This window comes from Euphorbia lathyris, chromosome 4, assembly GCF_963576675.1.
Source record: "Euphorbia lathyris chromosome 4, ddEupLath1.1, whole genome shotgun sequence".
Lineage (NCBI taxonomy): Eukaryota > Viridiplantae > Streptophyta > Magnoliopsida > Malpighiales > Euphorbiaceae > Euphorbia > Euphorbia lathyris.
In genome coordinates this window covers 67,574,788-67,600,254 of record NC_088913.1, presented here as the reverse complement: position 1 = coordinate 67,600,254, position 25,467 = coordinate 67,574,788, and the positions used below count along the sequence as shown (strand labels likewise).

The 25,467-nt window shown below is 34.1% G+C and overlaps 2 protein-coding genes across 2 annotated transcripts; one reads left to right on the top strand and one right to left on the bottom strand.

Moving 5' to 3' along the window:
• The first annotated feature begins 1,910 nt into the window (after positions 1–1,910).
• On the top strand, positions 1,911–20,103 carry LOC136225988 (uncharacterized). The gene is made up of 18 exons (XM_066014231.1): positions 1,911–2,476; positions 5,072–5,151; positions 6,251–6,301; positions 7,395–7,916; positions 8,030–8,287; positions 9,173–9,238; positions 9,937–10,116; positions 11,278–11,329; positions 11,413–11,694; positions 12,050–12,160; positions 14,300–14,491; positions 14,603–14,878; positions 16,659–17,282; positions 17,688–18,187; positions 18,278–18,338; positions 18,438–18,506; positions 18,785–19,488; positions 19,600–20,103. The coding sequence occupies exons 1-17, from the start codon at positions 2,237–2,239 to the stop codon at positions 18,860–18,862; spliced, it is 3,642 nt and encodes a 1,213-aa protein (XP_065870303.1). The 5' UTR covers positions 1,911–2,236; the 3' UTR covers positions 18,863–19,488; positions 19,600–20,103.
• Positions 20,104–20,845: 742 nt separating this feature from the next.
• Positions 20,846–23,526, bottom strand: LOC136227450 (THO complex subunit 4A-like). Its single transcript, XM_066016119.1, has 5 exons — positions 23,247–23,526; positions 23,005–23,124; positions 22,093–22,161; positions 21,829–22,010; positions 20,846–21,299 (listed from the first exon to the last, which is right to left on the bottom strand). The coding sequence occupies exons 1-5, from the start codon at positions 23,433–23,435 to the stop codon at positions 21,095–21,097; spliced, it is 765 nt and encodes a 254-aa protein (XP_065872191.1). The 5' UTR covers positions 23,436–23,526; the 3' UTR covers positions 20,846–21,094.
• Positions 23,527–25,467: the final 1,941 nt, after the last annotated feature.

The window sequence follows — 25,467 nt, the reverse complement described above, 5'->3', positions numbered from 1 at the left end:
TTGAAAATCAATATTGCTTTGAGAGAAAAGAGAACCAAAATACTCTTGCGCAACTTTACAGATATCGTCAGCTTTAGTAGCAACGCTACCGTCGTCACGCTGAAGTTTAGGAATGAAGTTACGTCGCCTTCTTCCATTAGCAAAGATAATACGTCATTTCTAAAATATGGACAGTTTATGAGAGAATATTGGTAAGAATAAAAAGAAGATTGCATCCTTTCAAAAAAAAAAAAACCCGAAGATTGCATTACTTTATAAATTTATCTATTTTAATTATATTATAATTAATGATAAGAGAATGAATATTGTCGTATACTTGGTCATTAAAGAGGAGATTATAGGGTAATATTATACTCATCTGTTCCATAATATTTGTCTTTTAAAGTTAAGACACAAGAATTAAGAAATGTAATTAATATTAACTTAAAAAACTTTGTTACCCTTGTATTTATTAATTTTTATCTATTCTTAAAATAAAAAGACAACTTAAATATGGATATATTTGATAAAACATCAATATATGTACATGATTGAATCAAAACGTCAAACATTATGGAACAAAAAAAATTCTCTAGAAAGATAAATACTATGGAACGAAGTGAGTATTTTTAAGCGTTATTTAACGACTTCTTAATTTATAAAATCTTATCTTAAACAACATATATATTTGAGAATGGAGAGAGTAATAAATTAGAAGCTCAATGGAAAAGAAAATTTCTAAAATCACTCTCTCAAAAAAAAAAAAGTTAGAAGTTCAATAGTACATATATAACTATTATGACATAAAATACATATTATATGAAAGATATATGTAATTAAAATACTAAATTATTATAAAATTGGCTAGCTATTTTTAATTAAAAACACATTAAATAATACTTCATTCATTTCACAATAGATGTCATTCTCCAGATTTTTTTTGTTCCATAATATATAATGTTTTGATTCAATCCATATACAATTGACTTTTACCAAATATACCACTATTTCAGTTTTATTTTTATTTGAAAATAGATAAAAATTAATCAGTAGATGCAATTAATACAAGAATGACAAAATCTTTTTAGTTAAAATTAATTACATTTTTTAATTATTACTTTAAACCTTAAAAGACATCCATTGTGAAGTAGAGGGAGTAATATAATTTTAGTACTAATATTACTTTTCATTATTGAGTTAATATAATAAATAAAATGATATAAATTGAATTAAACACGTATGAAAGTTAATTAATGATAAAAGGAAAACTTATCTTTTATATATAACTTTATATATAAAATGTATGGATGAAAGGATTAAATAGTTAGTTTTGTACGTTATTGTTTGTTACTAAAAACAAAGGAATTAACTAGCGTAGTGTTTAATTTATTCAAAAGTTGAATGTAATAATAATTAATACACAAGAATATATATACAACCTCAAAACTGTAAATTATTTACCTTTAAAATTAATTAATTAGTAATTATTTAAAATTTATGAATTAGGTTAAAAGAATATTAATGACTATTTAATTTAATTTATGTTTCATTCTTTCCCTTAACTTGTGTTTCATTTAATGAATTAATAATGAATTTGAGACGTATAAATTTAAAACAAATGATATATACAACCCTAAGGGTTGTATATAAGCATTAATTCTTTATATGTTTTCAATAAAATAAATTAAAAATCTTAATTCTAAAGTATTTATTTGTATTAAAAATATAATTAATTTATTAGTTTTTATGAATATTTAATAAAGTATCAATAAATTTTATTATAAGATTATCTAAAAAAACCAAATTATTAGTAATTTATGGGTCAGGACCCTAGATTTAATTAGATAAGGATCCTTGTAAATCCAAATTGAAGTTTCCGTGATTTAGAAATGGAGTTTGACAATGTTGTTGTCTCTCTTCTTCTTCCATTGTCTAAAAAAGTGAAAAACATGATTTAGCGGTTGCCAGCTAATACATTAAACCCCATTAATCTACGCATATACGTACAGCTAATCAATTTATACTAATTATAATTAATTAATCTCTCTCTCTCTCTCTCTCCTCTTCCATTTCTCCAATCTCTATCGCTCCCCCTTTTTCACTGCCTGTTTCACACAGCACAGGATACCACTTCATCCCAATTTCGATTTCCTTCCTTCAAATGTGGAATCTTTGCCTTTCACTCTTCCCTTTTATGTCCTAATTACTCTAATCTTACTCGCACAGGGATCTTGTGCACCAATTTTTCCTTCTTCCTATGTCTTCTTCCTTCAGTCCCGCCAGAAATAGTCCTGGGAGTACCAGGTTACAGCTCCACCAGCTTACCGGTATCGGTAGCGTTTCTAGGTTGAGATCTTCTTCTCTTAAGAAACCGCCCGAGCCTCTTCGCCGCGCTATCGCCGATTGTCTCTCGTCCGCAGCCGCTGCCGCTGCCGCCGCTAGCTCCCACCATGGGAATCCCTCTGCTGCTGTTACTGAGGCTTCTAGAACTCTACGTGTAAGTGTTTTTGGGATTTTGTTAATGTTGGATTCTGATTGGATCTTGGAGTTGTGAATTTGAATTTTGGTTTGGCTTCAATTACGCATGTGTTGCATTTAAATGTTAATGAACTGTTGCGAATTGAGGAATTTGACAATGCTTGGGCCTACCAAGCACGGCATTTTCAGTTTCGTATGGTTGAAGAATTGGATTCAATTTATCTTATTTCTGCATTTTTTCCCCATCATCTAGTGCCTTAAACGCGTATTTCGTTAGTGGAATTGTATTGCCATTAAGTGAAATGGTTCCTTTATCTTCTAAGTGGAAGGGATTCTGACAAGCAATTATTGCTTAGTTTTTCATTTTGTAGATGATTCAACTTTTCTAATTTAAGTATTTTATGTGATGACTCATCATTGTTCTTGTATAAACTCCTCTTTAGGTTATCTTTTATGTCGCATTTTACAGTTTTCCATTTATATACATATATATATATTAAGATAACATAGTAAAATTTTGCTTCTTGTGGGGACTCAGGAGTCATAATAGTTTGCCTGTGTATTTCTGAGTCTGAGGAAGGTCAGAACAGGGGGGGCAATTTAATTAAGTGTGGGATAGATAAGAAACTTTGCTAGGCGCTGATGTTCTTATGAAATATCATTTAACTAGAGGTTATGGCTACCGAGTAGCTAGACAAGTATGCTTCTGAATGCATTAACCTTTGTTGAACTTTAGAAGGGATGTGAAACTGGAAAGGCATTCTTGAACACGCTTATTTGATTCATTTTTTATTTTCATTTCATTGGTTCTAAAACCTCCAGAGCTATAGATGTTCTTTTTTCTTTATGATCTTATTTGGAGTGTTGATACTATTAGTATCAATCTATGTTGCACGGAAACTCCGCTTGAGTAGCGATTCCGCAATTTGTGTCCATTTCGGAAAAGGAAACTCCCGCAAACTTTTCCAGGCACATTTTAGTAAATATTGAAAATAGGAAACTCGTTTCTGGTGTAGGAAACCGTTTCCGCCGGCAAACACAATCCAATTCCAATTCCGACTAGGATTCTAGCCAATTGAAACTTCTACTTTTGCTGTAACTTCTTCATTGATATAAAATCTATTCCACAATTTCTAATTATTTCTATTTTCTCCTCACCGTTGTCCATAGTTGTTAAAGACGCGCCTCTCTCAAGGCTCAAGGTTGCGAGCCTTGATTGCAGAAAGCGAATCCCTGTTTAAAAGGCTCTCGCCTTGTGCGCCTCGCCTGGGCCTCGGAGTCTGAATCAAGGCGAGCCTCTGTGTTTTCACTAGGGTTTTTCTCTTTTTCTTTTTTACTGTTTTGTGTAAAACAAATGTTTGACTAATCCCAACCGCTAATCTAATTGAAATAAGATTAATCTTAACCCTTGTTTTAAATAAGAATATCAAGACACAACTAAATATAAAAAGACTAGAGAGGGATTAAGAGCAGTCACATAAAGAAGAGACTCCTGCACTCCACTCAAACAAAAACAGAAACTGCGACAGACACATAGTAGAATATCAAGTGACAATGAATGGTTATTAGTTTAGTAGCATCAGTTAGATACTTAGGTTAAGACGTTAAGTACACGTTAATGTCTCTATGAAGTATGAACTTAACTTGGTATTGACATTTATGATTTAGTATTATGTTTTTGTGGTTTTGTTTTGTTTGTGTGGTCATAAATGTGTTTGTGGTCATAAATGTGTTTTTTTGGTTTATGCTTTAACTAGTAAAAGAGTATTTTTTTTCTAAATTTTCTGGGCCTCGTGTTCCTCAGGCGAGCGCTTTAAGTCTAGGCTCCAGGACACCTTAGCGCCTTAGTGCGCCTTTAACAGCTATGCCGTTGTCAAGTATAAATACCGATTTTTTTTTTTTTAATTATTATACTTTTAGTATTTGAGGGCGAGCCTTGGCGCAACGGTAAAACGTTGTTGTGGGGTTCGAGTCTTAGGAGCGGCCTCTTGCCAAAAAAATTGGCAAGGGAATGCTTGCCCCCAGTACACCCTTGTGGGGGGACCCCTCCCCGGACCCTCGCTTAGCGGGGACGCGTAATGCACCGGGCCGCCCCTTTATACTTTTAGTATTTATAAATACATCTCTATAATTTTAATACTTACACGTTCCCCAACATTTCCCTTTCCTATGTTTTTTAGAAATAACATTTAGGGAAGAAACTTATTGAGGATAAATATATCGTTTCAGTGCTAGGGGCTTCTATTTCCAGTCTTGCAGTCCTAATGCAAGCTCCTGCATTGAATTTAGCGAAAAAACATATATAATCTAGTTTCTTATCTTCGCCCATCTAATGCTTCTTTTCAAGCGTTTCCTTTTTCGTGTCCATTTCCGTGCAACATAGGTATCAATTTCTTGGTGATTAAGGTTGTTTGCTGGTTAAAGCTAATCTGAGTGATATGTGTCATGCTTGCCCCTGAGTTCATGTGTATTAAGTTATTATATATATATATATATTTGCATAGGAACCATTTCATTCCATGTTTAATGCATATATAAAAATGCAATATTTACATGTCAATTTATATGGGTTTTATCTTTTGAATCTTAAGCATCTTCTGTTTACAAATGGCAGGACTATATTGCTTCCCCTGCTACAACTGATCTTGCTTATTCTGTAATTTTAGAACATACGGTTGCTGAAAGAGAGCGAAGGTAAATGCAATATTTGTTTTTATATTGGTATAGAAATTCTGGACTTGCAATATCATATGAAATCACCATCTGCAGATTCTTGTATTTATAAGTTCGATATGGTTTATCATTTTTTAGAAGCTATATGGTTTCTTTTATTTATTTTTTTCTTAAAGTTTTTTATTAGGTGATTTGAGTTTTGAGGGTGGCATGGTTGTCTATTGCCTCAGGATGCTTCAGATAGAAATGATATTCGAAAAAAAAACATCTTGTATGAGAGAAGAGAGTTACATCCATCTGAACATTATCAGAATTATATGCTGCTTGCACATGATATGAAAATGACCAACCATTTCGTGGATGTCCATATGTCCTTTGGTTAAGGGTGGGTGTAAGGGAGGAGTGAAGGAAGCCTTTGGCTTGCTTGTACCTCTTCTTTATATCACGTGCTCCATATTTTATGATAGCAAAAAGGATACCTGCTGAAAAAAGTGAATGAGGACATCCTACTAAAAAAGTAATCACGATAAAAGACAACTCTTAACTCTCTACCTGATTGGTTGGACAGACAAAGCAAGAATGCCTTGCCTGGGCATAAATCTAAAATAGGCTGTTGGAACTTTGAATGTCAACGTTCTGCAGACCAGGCATATTTGCAGAAGTGATTGAGCACTATTTATCAGCAATAATGTAGTTTCTGTTCTTTAATAAGTTATAGGTCTAACCTAAACAGGTATTCGGAAGTTGGTATATTGTATTTAGGAGCAAGTTTGAACTTAGCAGGTGTATTATTTTGTAAAGATTCTACATGCAAATTTATGTGCATGAAAACAATGTTTTACTGCTACTTTAACTATTCTTTTTCCACAGATGTGGTTCACAGAACTTAGTGTAAAAAGTTCAAGCCTTATGTTCTGCATGAATCGCATGATACACATAAGCTGCCCATATTCTTTACAGTGTAGCTAAATGATTTTTCTAGTAATTTGCTATTACTCATCTATGATGTTTTTTTTTTTTTTTTTTTTTTTTTGCATTATTCCTGTTTCCTCTTTGAGTATATATTTTAGTAAAGATTTTGTTATAATTTTGCTGCTAATATGACTTTAATCTGCACCAGTCCAGCAGTTGTTGCGAGGTGTGTGGCACTTTTGAAGCGGTACCTCTTACGGTATATCTTCTTTTACTAACTTGTTTTACCTGTTTGCTTGTTGAATGTGAAACAGACAATCATCTAACTCACAATTTAGATGTGGAAGTTCGTATCATAGTGTTGGTTAAGTTATATTGTCTATTAATACGTAATAGTTTTTTTTTTGGAGTTCCCTTGTAAATTTCCCCACTTCATGTGAGTTAGACCTGCTATTGTTTTTGCTATCTATATTTGCTTAGGATTCTCATGGTCATTACAGGCCTGTCAGAAGCAATCTATGTTGCACGGAAACTCTTCTTCATTAGTGTTTCCTTTTCCGTTTCAGTTTGTTTTCTGTTTCCATTACCGTTTCCTATAATAACGTTCCCCGGTGTCCGTTTCCGTGTCAGTTTTCGTTTCCATTCAACATAGGAAGCAATTTTTCCAGGTTTTCCCTTGTAAATTTGGATAGTGTCCTTGAGATATAGCAAATCCCTTGTAAATTTGGATATTGTCCTTGAGATGTTAGCATAAAGCACTCACAAATATCAACTCTCTTTAACTTTTATGTTTAAAGAGGTTCCTTGGTCAACTTATTTGGCATGTGGAATAAAATATATTTAACTTTCTTCAGCTTTCATGTTTAAAGAGGTTTCTTGGTCAACTTATTTGGGCATGTGAAATAAAACATTATTTATTTATTTTTTAATATAAAGTTATAACCTAAAGATTGTTGGATACAAAAAAAAAGAAAAAAGAAAAAAGGAAAATATAACTGAGCTGCAAAGGAATTTTTTTTTTTTTTTTTTTTTGTTGCATCATTTTAAATAAAAAAATAGTGCATTTTGTATTTAAAATTGAGGCCTTATTACATTCAGCTACTCTGCTGTTTGTATTAAAGTCCTGTCCCTGGATATATAAGTTTTCCAAATTTTAAAGGACATTTTTCTGATTTAAATTATTTGGCATTAACTGAATTAAACATGAAAATTCAGCTCTCCTGAAATCTTTAGTTCTCTTATCCTCAATGCACTATGTAGACAATTCATGTCTTTTCCACGTGTGCTTCTTGATAGAGTGCTCTGCTAGATTTCTTCAGTGGGCATTATTAGTTTGTTTTCTTCTACTGCAGATATAAACCAAGTGAAGAGACATTGCTCCAGATTGATCGTTTTTGTGTGTGCACAATTGCTGAGTGCAATACTAGCCCCAATCGACAATTGTCACCATGGTCACGATCTCTGAGTCAACGATCTGGTGCATCAACAGCTTCAACGAAATCTTTACCTTCATTGCCTGTTTGTAGTTTTGCCTCTGGGGCACTTGTGAAGTCATTAAATTATGTGCGCTCTCTGGTGGATAAACACGTTCCAAAGCGGTCATTCCAACCGGCAGCTTTTACTGGAGCACCTTCGGCATCAAGACAGTCACTTCCATCATTGTCTTCTATGTTGAGTAGATCCTTTAATTCTCAACTGAGCCCTGCAAATAGTGGAGAAGTTTCAGAGAAGAAAGATTCTACCTCCTTACCTGTCTCAAACTTATCATACGTTGAAGAAGTTGATTCTAGAGAGGACCTGGATTGCATTGCAGTTGATGTTCTGAACTGGCGGTGGGTTGGGGACCATCCGCTGTCATATCTCTCAACTGAAAAGTAATTGAATTTTGGATCCCCATGTTTTTTCCATCTCCTCAACCATTTATTCCGTTATTTTAGAATATATGGCGTAAATATTTACTTGAACTTGTGCTATGTTTTCAATGCAGTGGTCGTGCTGTGGACCTCCAAGATATGAGTACACATAATTTCCTAGAACTAGGTGCTGCAGCGTTACTAATAGGAGATATGGAAGCAAAAATGAAGGGTCAGCCTTGGAAATTTTTCGGAATTGCTGACATGCCATTTCTCGATCAATTGTTGCAGCCATCATTATTTACAACTATCACTAATTCAGCCTCTGCCCGCTCCCATTTAAGAGCAATAACAGCATCAAAACGCAGTAAAGCAGGACCTCGCCAAATTTGGCATGTTTTTCTCACTGGAACTTTGCTTTCTTATGCTTGAAGGATTTTGTTCCTTTTAAGAATTATTATATGATCCTTTCTAAATTCTTGCATAAATAATTTCATCTTCAAACAGGTAAAATGAGTTTTTTTTGGACCAACTAAAAACTCACTTTTCATCTATGGGTGTGGGGTGCAAGATGGTAGTGATATTTGAGTAAGATGGACTTCAGGAGACAAATGTAATGGCTGTGTTATTAAATCTGGTCATTCATTTTCTACTCCTAACCTTATTTGTTCTGTCTATGAAAAATTTATTTCCGCAATTCAAGATTTGTCCCTAATCGCGTGTGATTTTGGTGTGGACCATTTGGGTTTACTGGGTGTATATAACATTGTTCATCAAATTAGCAAGTTAAGGGAACTTAATTCAAACCGCCATACTAGTGGAGTTGCTTGAATTTCATTTTTCTGCATGTTCAATGCATTCTTTTCTTTTCCTTTCTAAAACATGAATGAGCTTTAAAAGCATGGAAGCAACAGAGAGGAGAAATATGACTTGATCCATTTGGAGAACTGTAGACTAGATGGAATGTTACTGGGGGAAGAAGTAAATGTATCATCTAATGGTAGAGCGAATTTCATGTATCCATACGATTTGCAGTCGGGAATCATGATTCAAATATTAATCAGAGGCAAAACTAATAATTTTTTTGAAGAAAACCAGAAAATTGAAACACTTATTTTATCTTTCTTCATTTTCAGCATGTTTTAGGACTATCATAGAAGCGGATTTTTTTGAAGTTTAATTTATGATAATATTTATGTTTGAATCCATGCTGTTCAAATATTTTAACCCTTGGTTAGAATTTTTTTATCATGTGTTTGTTGATTTCTATTTTGCAGGGAGGATTCTCCTGCAAGCACATTCCGTCCACGTGCTCGACCACTTTTCCAGTATCGTCACTACAGGTATAAAATGGGAGATCCTTCGAATTGTGGTTGCGATGTTATCTTTTTGTCTAGGTGGCAGACATTTTTATTATCAGTCTTTTTCATGTTCATTTCTAATCACTGGCTTGAGTTTTTCATCTATTGTTAGTGAGCTCAAGTTTTTCAGATGAATGCTAACACTTGAATTTACTTGTATGAACTTATTCTTCCCATGCTATAAAATTATTCTTTTTTCGTAGATAAAGAAATTGTACTAACTGAGACACTAAATATTAAATATAAGGAGTGGATGAAGAGATACTTTTTTTTTTATTAAAATAGCTTGGTTAAGTAAGACAACAAATGCATTTGTGAGGGCAAATCAAAAGAAAAAGGCTCTGCGATCATGTTCATGCGAGAAACTGATTGGTAATATGCTTTTCGGTTATGTAATACATTGTTGACAAACAGCTGTTGCTTTGCCAATCTAGTTTTATGTTGGTGGCTTCACCTTTTGGTTCAATTTCAAATGAACATGTCCTGTTTACCTTGAGGTCTGCTCAGGGCATGTACCACTGGGCTAATAACCCGATCCATTAATTTATTTTCTTAATTAATCTAGTGGAAGGAAATTATGGATTTCAATTATTGTCAGCTTTGTTCGTATTTTAACAATTGATGTTAGTTACCTGATTTCTCCCTCATCTCATATTTTTCTTTTAAATAAATTTGATCAGTGAACAGCAACCATTACGCTTGAACCCTGCTGAAGTATGTGAGGTTATTGCTGCAGTTAGCTCAGAGACATATTGTCCAAATTCTTACAATTTGACTGTATCATCTAGATTAAGCAACACTAGTGGAAAGCCCTCAGTGGATGTGGCTGTGAGTGTCCTCATCAAACTTGTGATTGACATGTAAGTTATTCTGCAACTCCTTTCATTATTATTTCAGTCTATTCCATTACTTATTTGTTGCTGAACCTTGTCTTTTCTGAAAGTATCTATTTGACATTTGTCTTGTTACATTGTGATATTCATAATATTAAGGCTTGACCTCTTTGCTTGAGTCCATAAAACATATATAAACCTTTATTGCAATATATGGTTTTATACCTGGCTGTTACATTGTAATTATCATAGATTGCTCATGTGCTTGAGTCCATAGAACATAGATGACCCTTTATGGCAGCATATTTCTTGCTTCATTTTTTTTAGTGAATATTTTTCAATGCTAATCTGTTTTGTCATTCTGAGATGTTTTTATGAGTAGGGATATCTGTAAAATATCTTCCAAGAATTTATTATCATTTTCTGATTTACACTGGTTCTACTTGCATGCCACTTGTTGTTTGCACTCCACATTTGAGATGTCCCAGTGTTAATAGGATTGGTTTTGTTTGTTGGACTGATTCCTTAAGTATCCATGTGCACAGATTTATTATATTCTTACTTTGTTCTATTAAAAGAATGATATATATGGAGTGTGAATATCATGCTATGGTGTGTAAAATATATATACCTGTTTAACTACTTGGAAATTAAAATGTGGCATTAGATTTTGATTCAGCCTCATTGTACGTAGAAACAATTGATCATAAGATTGTCATTATGAGTTCCTTCTAGGCAAAAACATGAAACAGGGAATGTCAGATTTGTAAGGCTAGTGAATTTGAACTGAATTTGTTTGTGGTTTTCTTTTCTTGCCCCCCCTCCCACTTTCTCTCTCTCTTATTCTTTTTCTTATTATGCTTTGTCAAGGAACCGATTGAACTAAAAGCTCGAGCTTATAGTTAAAGGTCCACTTCATATTAATAGCTGACACACCCCCACACGCGAAAGCACACTTGGGCTTGAAGCGTGACAACACAGGCCCATATTACCATGTCCTGCAAATAACTCAACAAATGGGGCTGCCAGGAATCGAACCCAGGACCACTTGGTCACACTGGCTTTGATACCATGTCAAGGAACCGATTGAACTAAAAGCTCGAGCTTATAGTTAAAGGTCCACTTCATATTAATAGTTGACATGCTTATATGAATTGCTAGCGAAGTTGACTAAAAAATATTTTGTAGGTATGTATTGGACTCTGGGACAGCTGCTCCTCTCACACTTTCTATGCTTGAGGTGCTTACTAAAAAAAATTGTGCTTTTTATAATTGTGTGTGGTAAGTATTTTCTAATGCATATTTTGAAAATTTATGTATTAGGAAATGCTTAGTTCTCCAAAAGCAGCTTGTAGGGTTCGTGCTTTTGATTTGATTTTGAACCTTGGTGTCCATGGTCATTTACTGGAACCAATGATGGTGGATAATACTTCCACTATTGAAGAAGAGTATTCGCAAGACCCATTTGCTGATGTTGATAGACAATTTGGAGCACAGGGGAGCAGGAAAGCTGATTCTGTTAACAATTTAGGCACTTCACCAATTGATTGTTTTGAATCTTGGATTTTAAACATTTTATATGAAATACTTCTACTTCTTGTCCAGGTATTGTTCTGCTGATCATCATTTTTTAGCGATTTTGGTTCGCCTTGATTTTCATTAAAGTTGAAGTAATTTCTTGGATCTTTCTGTTGCTATTTTTAATTCTTTTGAGGGTTGTGCTTTTTCGACTGTAAACTAATAATTCACTGTGTAGAGCGATAATGTAATGACCAATAATAGAATGCAAAACATATATGAGAATGCAAGATATGAGTTGGGGAAGTACCTAGTGATTTTTCTTGAAAATCTATGGGCACATTTCTTTTTGCCTTAATGCTGTTTTGTCTTTTATTTTTGCTGAGGATGTACTGTGTTAATTTTTCTCATGAACCATTCCTATATGATATTTTTTTTTCAGATGGAGGAGAAGGAAGAATCTGTCTGGGCATCTGCTTTGAGTTGTTTACTTTACTTCGTCTGTGATAGAGGCAAAATTTTAAGAGACCGATTAGAAGGACTTGACATAAGGGTGAGCCAGTATTTCCATCCTATCCTTAGCTCAAAATTATATTTCTTCTCTTTGGCCTCATGCATATATTGCTCTGTAGCAAAAACTATTTCATTAACAATGTACTTCTTACAGCTACTTCCATATTGGCTGGACATATGATTAACTTGCATGTTTGGCTATCATTATAACTTAGTGGTACTATCACTTGATCGTCATTTGTTTACCCATTTATTATGATGCTTTAACCAACAAGTATTCTCCATTTTGTTTATCACCAGTTACTGCATATGGACCACTGTTGCAGTTAGGTATTTGGTGGGGATGTAGTAAGGTTAACCCAAATGACTGAACAAATAGCTCGATAGGTGGTGGAGACTTGTTGGATAATGTGGCATAATAATGTTGGTTTTAGTCGTTATGGTCCTGATCATTGTTGTGAAACTCACCTCGACTGACTGGTTGAACTAGGAAAGGTTTTGAATGGTTGCTGGACATGGCCAATTAGTCCTCGTTACCCATAATGACTAAAATCCACTCACAACCTAATAAAGCGGATTGTCTGGCCATATGTTTGTCTGGTGGAATAGTTTCATCTTTCTCTTTGTTAAACTTATTATTTAATGATCAATAACGTGTGTATGCTTAGTTGGCATGAAAAGTAGGCCATACAGATTTCAATTTTTTGCATATACCTTTCTGATATAGATGTAGAAGTTACTCTTATTCAGTTTGAAATTGTTGCTATTAGATGATTTAGAATCTATCTTAAAATTATATTTAATTGCTTTTACATATTACAGCTGTTCATCTTTTCATCAAATAGGTAAAACAACAACGTTATATGTGTATTTGGTTTTCATATCATTTATATTGAATTTATAAATTATAAAGAGGAAATCAAAGTGACGTTGACAAGAGTTGAGCGTTTTCTTTATGGACTCATTGTTGATATTCAAAGTAATCTATTATGTTGAAACATAAGATATAACCATAAGAATATATCAAAATTAGTCTTGTTGATTGGTTATTAAATGAGAATTTAAATTGTGTAGAGCATTATTTTTTTGGATATGTTGTACGTGATTCCTTGAATGATTTTCTCATTGGTGATTCACCCAGGTAAATTGCACTGTTGGTCGCTGCACTTTGAATTCTATTTCACAAAGGTCACTGAATTTTATTTTCTTTCAATAAAGTCATGGAATTTTCCTTTTTATTTCAATGACTTCATTGAAAGAAAATGAAGTTCAATGAGCTTTGTGAAACAAACCCTAAATTTCACTAACATCGATGCAATTCACCCTGATTCACCCCAATTCCATGTTTGACCCTTAACCCTCTCTTTTTGCTGGTTTTTTGGTTGGGCTGCTCATTTGTGGATGCCCAACTAGTCTTTACGTGGATTCCTACTCACTGTCCAATTGAGTCATCTTCACTGAGACCCAAATAAGCCCAAGTGGCTAGTCCATTTCAACTCCTAGCTTTGGCTGTCTCCATCAGAAGAAAGCTAAATGCTCTGCTATCATACTGAGAGGCAGTAGTTTCATCTAACAGCTTGAATTTTTAAATTGAATTCAAAGGAAGCTTTGTGCACAACTCATAAGCACATGGACATCTGGTGTAATATAACCTGCATAATGTTGTTTTGGTACTGAATTATACTTCCCATGTTGGAAAGGGATTTGGTAGCCATCTCCTAATTCTGGCATATTGACAGGGATCATGAATTGATCAGAAAGTAGCACGGAATGTTAGCCGCAATTGCATGACCAATTTTTCAGGGAATGCAATCTGATTCTGTGAATAAAATGATATACCAATATAAATGAAGGACTAACATTTTGGGTTAGTTCTTACAGTTTTCAGCTTATGGTATGGAACAAGATCCTTTTTTTTTTTTTGCTGTGTGCTTTTATATAACTGTCAGTTCAACTTGTAACTTTGAGTAGCCTAAGAGATTGTGCAAATGAAGACTTAGAAATCAGACCCTCGTTTGGATGTAGGATTAGCCATTCCACTGGAAGAATCTCTATGAACACTGTTTTACTGTATTTCTTTTGTTGGCATATGTTTTGATTGAGGAAATGAGGGATGGGCAAGAAGATGAAATCTTCTTTCTTGGAATCATATTTTATTAGTTCTTTTGGTCTGTTTCAGGTAATTATGACATTAATAAAGATTAGCCGGAAGCATTCTTGGGCCGAATTAGTTAATAGCAAGCTTATTTGCATGTTAACAAACATGTTTTACCAAGTTCCTGATGGACCTGCTATGGATGTCTCGAGGACTCCAATCTTTCTAATGGACCAGGTTGAATTGATTGGAGGAATTAACTTTATTTTCTATCAGGTATGCAAACAAATTTATCTACGTACTTGAATATGTTAATTTCCACTATTTTTTTGAATACATGTTCTGAATCCATCACAATTTAACCATATATTTTGTTGTTTCTGGCAGTATTCGATTTCTTCCTTAAGAGAAGACAGGAGAAATTTATTTTTGGTTCTTTTTGACTTCGTTTTGTATCAAATAAATGAATCATGCATTGCTACTGGAGTTTCTGAATACAGCAATGATGAAATTCAACCTCTAGCTGCGCTGCTTTCTCTTGCTGATGCACCTGAAGCTTTTTATATTTCTGTTAAACTTGGAGTGGAAGGCATTGGGGAGCTTTTGAGAAGATCAATTTCTGCTGCATTATCAAGATATTCCAATAATGAACGACTGAATATGGTAACCCTTGAACAATTTGCATGACTCATAGTTTTTGCATATTGTTTTTCAACTAGGAAATGTATTTGTATGTGTAAACATATAAATGTTTAGTTTCTGTGTTAATCCTGCTTTTATAAATATTTGGAAATATATCTCTAACATTTTGCACTCTTATTTGCATTTTCTTTTGATAACTAGGTTGAAAGATTAGGAGTCCAACATCATAGCAGAGTTAATTCGTTCCCGGTTCCCGTCATTCTGTGAAGAATAGTTAATCAAATTAACCAATTTTAGATGCAATTTATTCTATCATTCGGTTAAACTTCATTCATTCAGATGCTCATATCACCAGTGCATGCATAGTATGTGGAAAAACATAGTCTATCAACTTGTTAGACAGCATAAGTCCAAATATTTACGCTTTAAGATCTTAATATTGCCTATGCTCTTGTACACAGTCAAAATTCTGCGCTGTCCTAAAAATTCTACTCCTAGACAAATGAAGTTTTGGAAAACCATCTTAACAACCAATTTCAGCTTCAAAATTTTGTGTTGGAAACTTCAGCAGCATTCCATCAGCGATTTGATTTAACCATTGTGTATTTTTACTTTTTCATTATTGAAGAATCTTTATTAGGCTATTCATGAGAGGCTAATACTTAACTTTAGAAATGCATCAAGTTTCTCAGAGACAAGGACAGAGAATGATGATGACAATGTGAATCGTTTATATGTATATAAGTGATAGAGGGCCACATGCCTCAATTCCAATTTGAAGGTGGTCCGCAATCCGCCTTTCCAATTTGAGTTTGGAAATCTGGAATTCAAATTCAATTTGGACAAAATGGTTGCCGCAAATCTGATTTGCGCAACTGGCCAACAAACCAAGTCCAATTTGGATGGAAAATTTTACTTTAAAAAAGTTATTTTTCTTTTCCTTTTTGGTTTAGGACTATCTTAGCCTATAACTACCTTAGAGGCTTAGAGTTGTATTAGGTTTTTCAGACTTAAATAATTAATCAATAAAATTCTCTTGAGATTTCCTCTCTATTCTATTGGTTTTTGTCCAAGTATCTGCTAGATTTTTTCTAGTGTTTACTTTTCTTGTTCTTGGGTTTTTTATTAACTCGGCTGCGCACCCGCTGTATCAGTAAGCACCATTTTGATACAGCTCCTCAAGGAGGAGGATGAGAATTGGCTCTGGTTGTGTTAGATCATAGATTTTTGGATATGAATGGCCAATGCTTGAATAACAAATTACAGCATTATGATTGGACCCTAATATTATTGGAGAGGATTAAATTAAATTTTATTGTACAAATTGGCTTAAAATTATTCCTATGACAATTTTTAGTTTAAAAACAATTAGTCAAAACGGCTTACTATCTTTTGGACCAATTCCTTACAAGTTTATAGAGTTTCAGAGGGGGGAAACACATGAAGGAACAGATAGAATTTTAGGTTCATGGCTCTTTTATCTCAGGCACTTCTGCTATTCTCCTTTTCCTTATATTCCTACTTTGCTTCTGCTTTTTCTGCTTACCTTGAAAGATAATTTTGATTCTATATTCTCACTTATCACTGACTTGTTTCTCTTTAGTAAATCTCTTGCTTGCTTACCCTCCTGGATCATGTGAAAATTAAGTGCAATATATTGAGGGAAATACAATAGATATTGTTATTCTATAATGTATCAGCTCATAGGCTTCAGATGGATATCTCTTTCAAATGTTGACTAATTGTTTTTTTTTTCCCGTTTTCCTTTACTGCTTTCTGAGTTGAATTTTATCTTTTGTAGCTCTTGGAAAATATCACAGAGAAATTGGACACTATAATTGGTTCATTTACTCATTTAGACAAAGAATTCTCCCATCTGATGCAGACAACCAAATCTTACAAATTCCTTGAAAGCATTGAGAGCGCAAGCCTGAGAAATAGTGTTCTTCCTAAGGCAAAGCTTGCTTGGGCCACTTTGCATTCTCTTCTTCATTCAGAAAGAATTGCTTACCACCAAAATGGGTATACCTGGCTTGGTGATTTGCTTATTGCAGAAATTAGTGATGGAAGGGATGCAAGTATATGGTCAAATATCAAAGATTTGCAGCATCAAATTACCTCTGCTGGTGATCATGATTCTTCAGTTGCTTCGGATGTTCCTTTGTCTATTTGGCTTATGTGTGGGCTTCTGAAGTCCAAAAACTGCCTTATCAGATGGGGATTCCTATTTGTTCTCGAGAGGCTTCTCATGCGGTGCAAATTTTTATTGGATGAGAATGAAATACAACATCTAAACAGTGGGAATACTGGTACTGATCATGAAGATGCTCGACTTGAGAAAGCAAATGCAGTAATAGACATTATGAGCAGTGCTTTGTCCTTGGTAGCTCAAAACACTGAAACAGATCGTATCAACATTTTGAAGGTATTTTTCTTGGATTAGCTGTAAACTAATTGATTAATCCTTTAGGCCTGAAGATGCTAATCCTTCACATAGGTTATGGAATAATTTTTCTATTTTCATATTGGAAAGTTTTGCTAGATTTTGTCTTTGTTCTTGTACTGTATTGGAATTATGTGCAGAATTATCTGATGAAAGACATTAATGTCATGGTGGGATCTCCCCAAGAGATGTCTAAAAATTAAGAATGTTCAAGTGGCTTATTTCTATTCATATATATTTCTTATTTTCTGGTTATAAATCATTGATTTGAGATCGTCTATGTTTAGGCTTAAGAACTCCCAGTATGTAATTGTATTTTATCAATACTGTTCTATTGGTTTTGATAATGAGCATTACACCTCACTTTCCAATGGTTTCTTTAAGCAGATGTGTGAGATACTGTTCTCTCAGCTGTGCCTGAAAGTTCTCCCTTCTATTATGACGCCGTACGGAGAAAATACCCGGCACGGTAAAGCATACGGTGGCACAGAGGAAATTAAAAAAACTGATGGTTCTGAGCCTGTCTCTCAGCAAGACAATCGAAATGAATATGCAGAGGAAACTAATGGCAGAACCAGCAATAACTTTAATCTTTCTATAATGCGTGGGACAGCCTCAATGGCAGCAATGCTTCTTCAAGGGCAGGCTATTGTTCCTATGCAATTAGTGGCACGCGTTCCAGCTGCATTATTCTATTGGCCATTGATTCAGCTTGCAAGTGCAGCAACGGACAATATAGCACTTGGTGTTGCTGTTGGAAGTAACGGAAGAGGAAATCTTCCTGGCGCTGCATCAGATATTAGGGCCACTCTTCTATTACTTCTAATTGGAAAATGCACAGCAGATCCTGATGCTTTTCAAGAAGTTGGGGGAGAAGAATTTTTTAGGTGATTTCTCATTTTTTATTCCTTAGTGTTGGTTTTGCTTCACCTTTTTTTATTAACAAGCCAATATCTTTTGTCTTTGGTTATTGGCAGGGAGCTTTTAGATGATACAGATTCAAGGGTGGCATATTACTCTTCAGCCTTTCTCCTGAAGGCAAGATACTTTCTTTTCCCCACCCTCTTATGACATGAGCTGTTTCATTTTTTGAAATTTTGAATCTATGTTTAACTCATTTCGATCCGGATGTTTCAGAGAATGATGACAGAAAAGCCCGAGGAATACCAACACATGCTTCAAAATCTCATATTTAAAGCACAGCAGGTAATTCCGGTTTTGAGAGAATTAAAAACTCAATTAATATGAACCATCTCAATAAGGAGGAAATATTGCCGATATTTGTCTCTCTTTTAACATTTTCAATCGGGTGTTACTGGTAGATGGATGGATATATGATAGTCTTTAATGAATATCTTCTCAGAAATGCTTTAGAATATATTCTAATTACATTTTGAGTCATCATTAGGACTATCTGATATTTTATTTGTGTGCTTCTTTACATGATAATAGTCACACAACCTTTCCCTTGTCTTGCTGTGCAGAGCAATAATGAAAAGCTGTTGGAAAATCCATACCTTCAGATGCGTGGCATACTTCAGCTTTCAAATGATGGGCTATAGTCTTAGAATCTCGAAGTCTTATTGTTCCTGATCTTGGAGACAGTGTGTTGATTCATAACTTGATTTTATTTGCTCTTGATCCTCATTAACCTGGCAACATTGGACTGGGTTATCAAGGCCCCATAATTGAATTACACATCATGCTTGATTTTGAAGGCGGACATAAAACAGTTACTGAGACTTGTAGAAGTGCTTCAATCAGGCAAAAACTTTGTGTAAGCAGATTTTGGGGTTCCTAGATCTTCTCGCTGCATCCAACAAAATACAAACAAGGTTGATTGTACAAATGAAGGAATTGGATCGATCTGGTAAATTCATTATGCTAGATTTTTACACTCCAAGATGTGCTGCCCCTTCAATTTCTTGCCTGTACTCCTAGAAAAAATGGTGCAAATGGTGGTAGTCATATCATATATGCATCTCCACAGTCATCAAAAAGAGCCATGAAGATTATTGATACAACTTGAATAAGGTGTTAGCATTCATCTTCAGGTTCAATATCTAGACAAGTGTTGCAAAAGCTGGAGTATGATATGTTTGGGAACTTTCTGGAGCAAGCATTATTTGTTGATTTGACCATCCTCCATTTTCTCCCTGATGCCAATTATGATTCAACAAATGTTCAGGTACTTCTAATTCCTTTTGATATAATCTTATGAAGCCATCTAAGTTGTAAGAGGAGCATTTTGGTGTGCTTTTCAACTGTCTTCGTTAGTTATAATTTGATTTGGATGCAGTAATCTGGTGTGCACAGAGAGACTTGTCGGGGCAGTGTCAGGAGAACCGTTTTGTTTGTACAGAAGTGTAATTTATCATGGCCTCTGATTTTCTTACAGTTGGTGAAGACAAGATAAGATTAATTCTGGCTTCTTTTTTAAATAGCCATCCTTACATAATACACACCTAGGGTTTTTGTTTGCTTGGAGAATAGTAGGGTACCTAAAAGGTACACTAGAAGCTGGCTGACTGGGATTTTAGGACCTCAACTCACAAGGCTCTCCAGTTTTGTAATTTTTTAGCATTGTGTGGATGTCTGCAACTAAAGACACAGATCAAAGTGCAGCTGGTATATTTATATATACAGAATGTGTATTGATTATTTATTTTTTGACCTTGTAAATATGTAATTTTTATCCTTTTCTTCTATAGCTAGAGTTCAATTGTTGTAAAATGGCTTGTTGAGAAAATTCTCGTTTGACATTTTAGTGTGTGAGCTGATTTTAATGAAAAGTTTTGCTTTCTGATCTCCTTTTAATTGATATAATGTTCAATTAATTGTGAACTTGCAACATAAAAAAAGTATAATTTTTGTTAGCACCCAATATCTACCTACTTTGACCTTTTATGGTGTGTACTGTTTGGACATTAATTTGGATCAAATTGATATTTAGTTCGTTATATTTTTACATAAATAATCGAAATTAATTATAAATAAACAAACTGATAAATGAACTACACTTGTGAATATCAATTTTCATCCCTCAATTAATCTTAATATTTAGAAATTGGATCAGCAGTTTTATAAAAAAAAAACTTTATACAACTGTTTTTTTCTTTTGTAAATGTTCTTTTTAAACCTAATATCAAACATTATGTTATAATATTTGTTTATTGCAAAGATTAAAAGCTGTCTTTTAGTTTTAATAAATCTAATCAAACACTGTACTATGTATTTTTTTTTTTTTGAAAAACTAAAACCTGCTGTCAAAGACATAATCCACAGTCTCTTAATCCATTTTAATTAATGCGCCCGCTTCAAAAAGTAATCCAGTTTAGGGCACATAGTTCAATAATATAATTTTCTATACATCCTATTCCTATTTACATGTGATGAGTGTTAACCTATTTTATGGTTTAGTGTATAAATTCATAAATGCATTCAGTAGCTTGGTTATAAGAACGTACGTGAAACAAGTGCATATTAAGAAATTGAAAAATTAACTAAAAGCTACAAAAAAGACAAGTAGGCTATAATTTGGAATGGATTCAAATCGAAATACGAAATCTCTCTTTGGGACGAAGGGAGCATTAGTTAGTTAGTACTAATGAACGCGGAGCAAAGTACTATCAAAACAATATCCCCGAATTCCACCTACCAAAATTTTAAGTATCTACTGAATCTCAATTTCTAAGTGTCAAAATATAGATTCTCTTACCCCCAAAAATCACTAGAGCCTATGAAGAAACACCTAATTCAAGTAGTTATGCACAAGTAACTTTCTGTCTCTCGTGTCATTTTATTTGCATGGCTTCAAAGTGATATCTCTCCAGGTCAGCATCTAGCTCCTCTGCAGTTACCTTCTCACCATGGCGCCTCCCTTGCCCTTGCCCCTCTGTAAATCCTCGACCACGACCATGACCACGACCACGACCATGACCATGACCACCATCACGGCGTCCCTGACCTCTAGGAACATGGGCATAGCTTTCTTGACCACTGCCAAGTTACAATGGAAAACATGCTTTATTGAAAATGGAAACCCTTCTAGTATAATTTAGATGCTAGAAGAAGTAACAAAGTAATTCAAAGATCAAGATCATGGATATGCAAGTGGCTTTGTTTTTCCTTTTTCATAAGCCATGAGCCAACTGAAGTTATAAGCATTTACGTACTGCTTCTTTGTTCCTTCTTTACCTCTCACCCATCTGTTACGCGAGAATTACTTTCCTAGTCGATGCATCTATTCATCTTTACACAGAATGTACTCACACTTGACATTATTCTCTCAATATATCATAAAACTTGCCTAGAAGCTCTTTAAAAAGTAGCAATATGATTAGCACAAAGCAGTATAGTACCCAATTAATTGCTAGAATTAATTAAATAACTAGTACTTCTTTCATGTTATAATGATTATAAGTGATTATGATTTATGAGTAATGAGAATTAAGAAGCCAATGTTCCCATGTCATATTTAAGTGGACAATTGTACAAGCGATGAAAGATAATAAAGAACCATTTTTACCTTCTTGGGAAGCCATATGGCCTTCCTATGTGGCTAGGTGTAGTTGTATGCATAGGTGGAGTAAGCAAATCAACTCCTATAAGCTCAATTTTCATGGGCTGCCCATCAAGTTGAGCATTGTTGTATCTCTCAATAGATGCTAGAGCATCTTCCCGACGTGCAAACACAACTTCAGCCGTTCTCTAGAAGAAAGAATTTATGTAAGCGATGAATAGACATGCTAAACTTTTTGAGGGCAATTCAGAACCCAAATAGATTAGGTACCTTTGATCTGCCACTTCTGTCATAATGGATCGAGTGCCTTTTGAGTTCACCGACCTCAGAGAAAAGCAACTGCAGAGCGCCAAACATGTGTTCAATCAGTCAATGTGAATTATCTATATAAGTTCTGTGATCCCGTATCCTGAGTGGCTTTTGCAAGTCAAATACTCAATGATAAGTCATAACAAAAGGGCATGCTGAAGTATGGTAAGTACTGCCCTTCTAACAGAATGGTGTAAAATAATACCCTCTCATAATAAAGACTAGTTGTTAATATAATAGTGATTGCTTCCTTGCAGGATATAGCTAGAAACTACCATTAACCAGCTTAAATTACGCCATTTTCAATTTAAGCAACGACAGCCAAAAAAAATGCCAATACATTGCTACAGTGGACATCATTGTCTGTCCATAAACATAATGGTGAGATCAGACCTTCTTCCCCCTCCCTCTTAGACAAATTTATGGATACCTTCGCAAATTACCAGCCCTTCTCAAAAATCAACATAAAAAATTGTGAAACACAGGAATGAAGAAATCATCAAATACAATTAAACTAGGGCAAGACCTACAGGCCAGTGAAGGAGTAGAATAATCAAAGAGACAGATGTTGGAATTATAATAGCTTAATCCACTACCATAACTACAAGCATATCAATCCTCGAATCCAATCCAATCTAATTCTTATCACTCCTCGCAACTGTGTTCTTCAAATACAGAGCATGTGCAATGTTTTGGATATTAGAAACATATAAAATGCAGAAAGATGAACATGTCATTTTGCACATCATAAACCTGGGGTTAAGGGCAACCAGCCACTCATCAAGATCATAGTTACTCCACTCAATTGTTTCTTCGCTGACAAAAGAAAAGAAACATACATCCACTAAAACCGAACAAGATGAGTAAATATACCTCAATATCACTATTAGTAACACCATAATGCAAGTTCGATACGTATAACTTGGTCCCTGACCCCGACTCCCTATGATGCCATCCGCTTGGCAGCATTACCGGCTCCGGCGGTATCATCGGCTACATTTGCATTCGAGTTTACACATTCAACACTCTCCATTGTTTCAAGTTCAAGAGACATCAAACTCAATTCAAACACGATTCTAAGAATAAAACAAAAAGAGAGGATGGTGAGTGATGACCTCTCGCATAGGATAGGGGTTGGGTCTGAGTCGATCACGCCAGAAAGAGCGGCGATGAGGTCCATGAGAAGAGGAAGAAGCGAGGTGTCTGGGTTTGGGCCTGCCTCTGAAATTGTTAGTGCGACGTGCATCAGTGGACCTGTTGTGGGAGATGATATCATCGAGAGACATGTCGAGGAGGTTCACCATTGTGAAGAAAATGCCAGGTTTTGGATATTAGGGACTAGGTCATGGAGGAGGAGGAGGAAGATATAGAGAAAGTTGATGTTGGAAAAGAAGGTGTGTGTGTGTGTTTGTACTGTATAGTACTGGCAAGGTGAGGAGGGAGGGAAAAACAGCTCTGAGGAAAATGGAAATGAAACTCCATCTGCCATGTGTCACCTCTTTTGGCCTTTTCCTTTTAAATAGTAATTTATAAATTGAAATAAAAATAAAACAGCTTAATCACGGGTTAAAAATTGTTTGGGTACTACTATATGTTAACACTTATTTATTTATTTATTTACACTTATTCACTTTTGAGTTCTAATCGATAATTACACACTATTATTATCCCTTAACGCATTCTTATTTTAGAGAAATTTTATAGTAAAGTACTTCCGACCAATGAAAATCGTTCTATTTACCACTATATGGACATGATTAGTGGAAATAAAATATATATATACACATGTGTCGTGACTTCATTGGTCAGGAGTATTACTCCACTAGTTCATTACTCCCATCAGATTCAAAATCACTTCATAAAGATAGAGAGTATTTTGAGGGTTTTATTATTTTATTATTTAATTTCACTATTTTCATAACTGCACTCGTTTCTGAGATTTGAACACAAAGAACAAGAAGATGAGGGGGCAATCTCAGCGGTGCAGGGCCGGTCCTGATAATTTATGGGCCCTAGGCGAAATAATAAACAAAGGCCCATTTAATACGAAAATATTTTACGTAAAAAAATTAAAATATATTTCAATACATGATAAATAAAACAATATTTTATTTATTTATTAAAAAAATATTTTATTAGTAATTATACGGTATGTATTATTACGTTCATTAAATACAATTGTTTATAAAAAAAAGATGTTTCACAATTTCTTTAAATTATGGGTTAAACCCATTTGACCCAAGTGGTATCCAAAATTTTATTATTTGGTTAATGTGGTATTATTTGATAACATTTACTTCTTGGAGTTTTTGGCTAAAAAAAAACTAACCGATTTGTTAAATTGTTTGCCAATAATTTTTTTATTTTATTTTTCTATATATACTTAATACGTGGATAAATGAGAAAAAAATTAATTTCTTATTTATCTACGTATTAAATTTATATGGTAAAAAATTAAATCAATTTCCGCATGTATATGTCGTGTGTCAAAAATTGTGTCATGTGGTAAAAAAAATCGATTAATTTTCCATCAAAAATGGGTTAAATATCACTTATGCAACAGGAAAATGTTACTAAATGATATGATAAAATTTTGGATACTATAAAGGCCAAATATGAGTGTAATTCTTAAATTAACCCTCAATATATATTTAAAAAAACAATTGGACCTCTTTTGAGTTTAAAATATTAATTACTAAATGATATGATAAAATTTTGGATAATATAAAGGCCAAATATGAGTGTAATTCTTAAATTAACCCTCAATATATATTCAAAAAATCAATTGGACATCTTTTGAGTTTAAAATATTAATTATTTAGACTCTTTAAAACCTAAATAATTTATAGAGTTTATATGAATATTACAATTGGTTACAAAATTACAATTAAATCATTTCATCAATATTACTTTTCAATATTCCATTGTTTTTGTATATAAGAACTAAAGTATAATTTTATACTTTAATTTAAAAAAATTAGCTCCCAATTCATAAATTCTAAGTATATTCACTAATTTTAATATTTCTATAAATTGTTTTTTAAAAAGCTTTTGATTTATCGAGCAAAGTTAATAGCTCTCATTGTGGGAATGTCTAAAAAATTATGCTCATATAACAAAATATGCTCTTACTAGGAATCAAACACATCAACCTTTGATTAGAGAGTGGAAGCTTTACCACTAGAACACTTGTCTACTTTAGTACAAATTGTTTTCTATGCTTTATAAATCTTAGCTACCTAATAAAATATTTGGCCCCCCTTACGGCCTTGGGCCCTAGGCCAGCGCACTCCTGACCTAGGCCCAGGACCGGCCCTGCAGCGGCGGCGGGGGAAA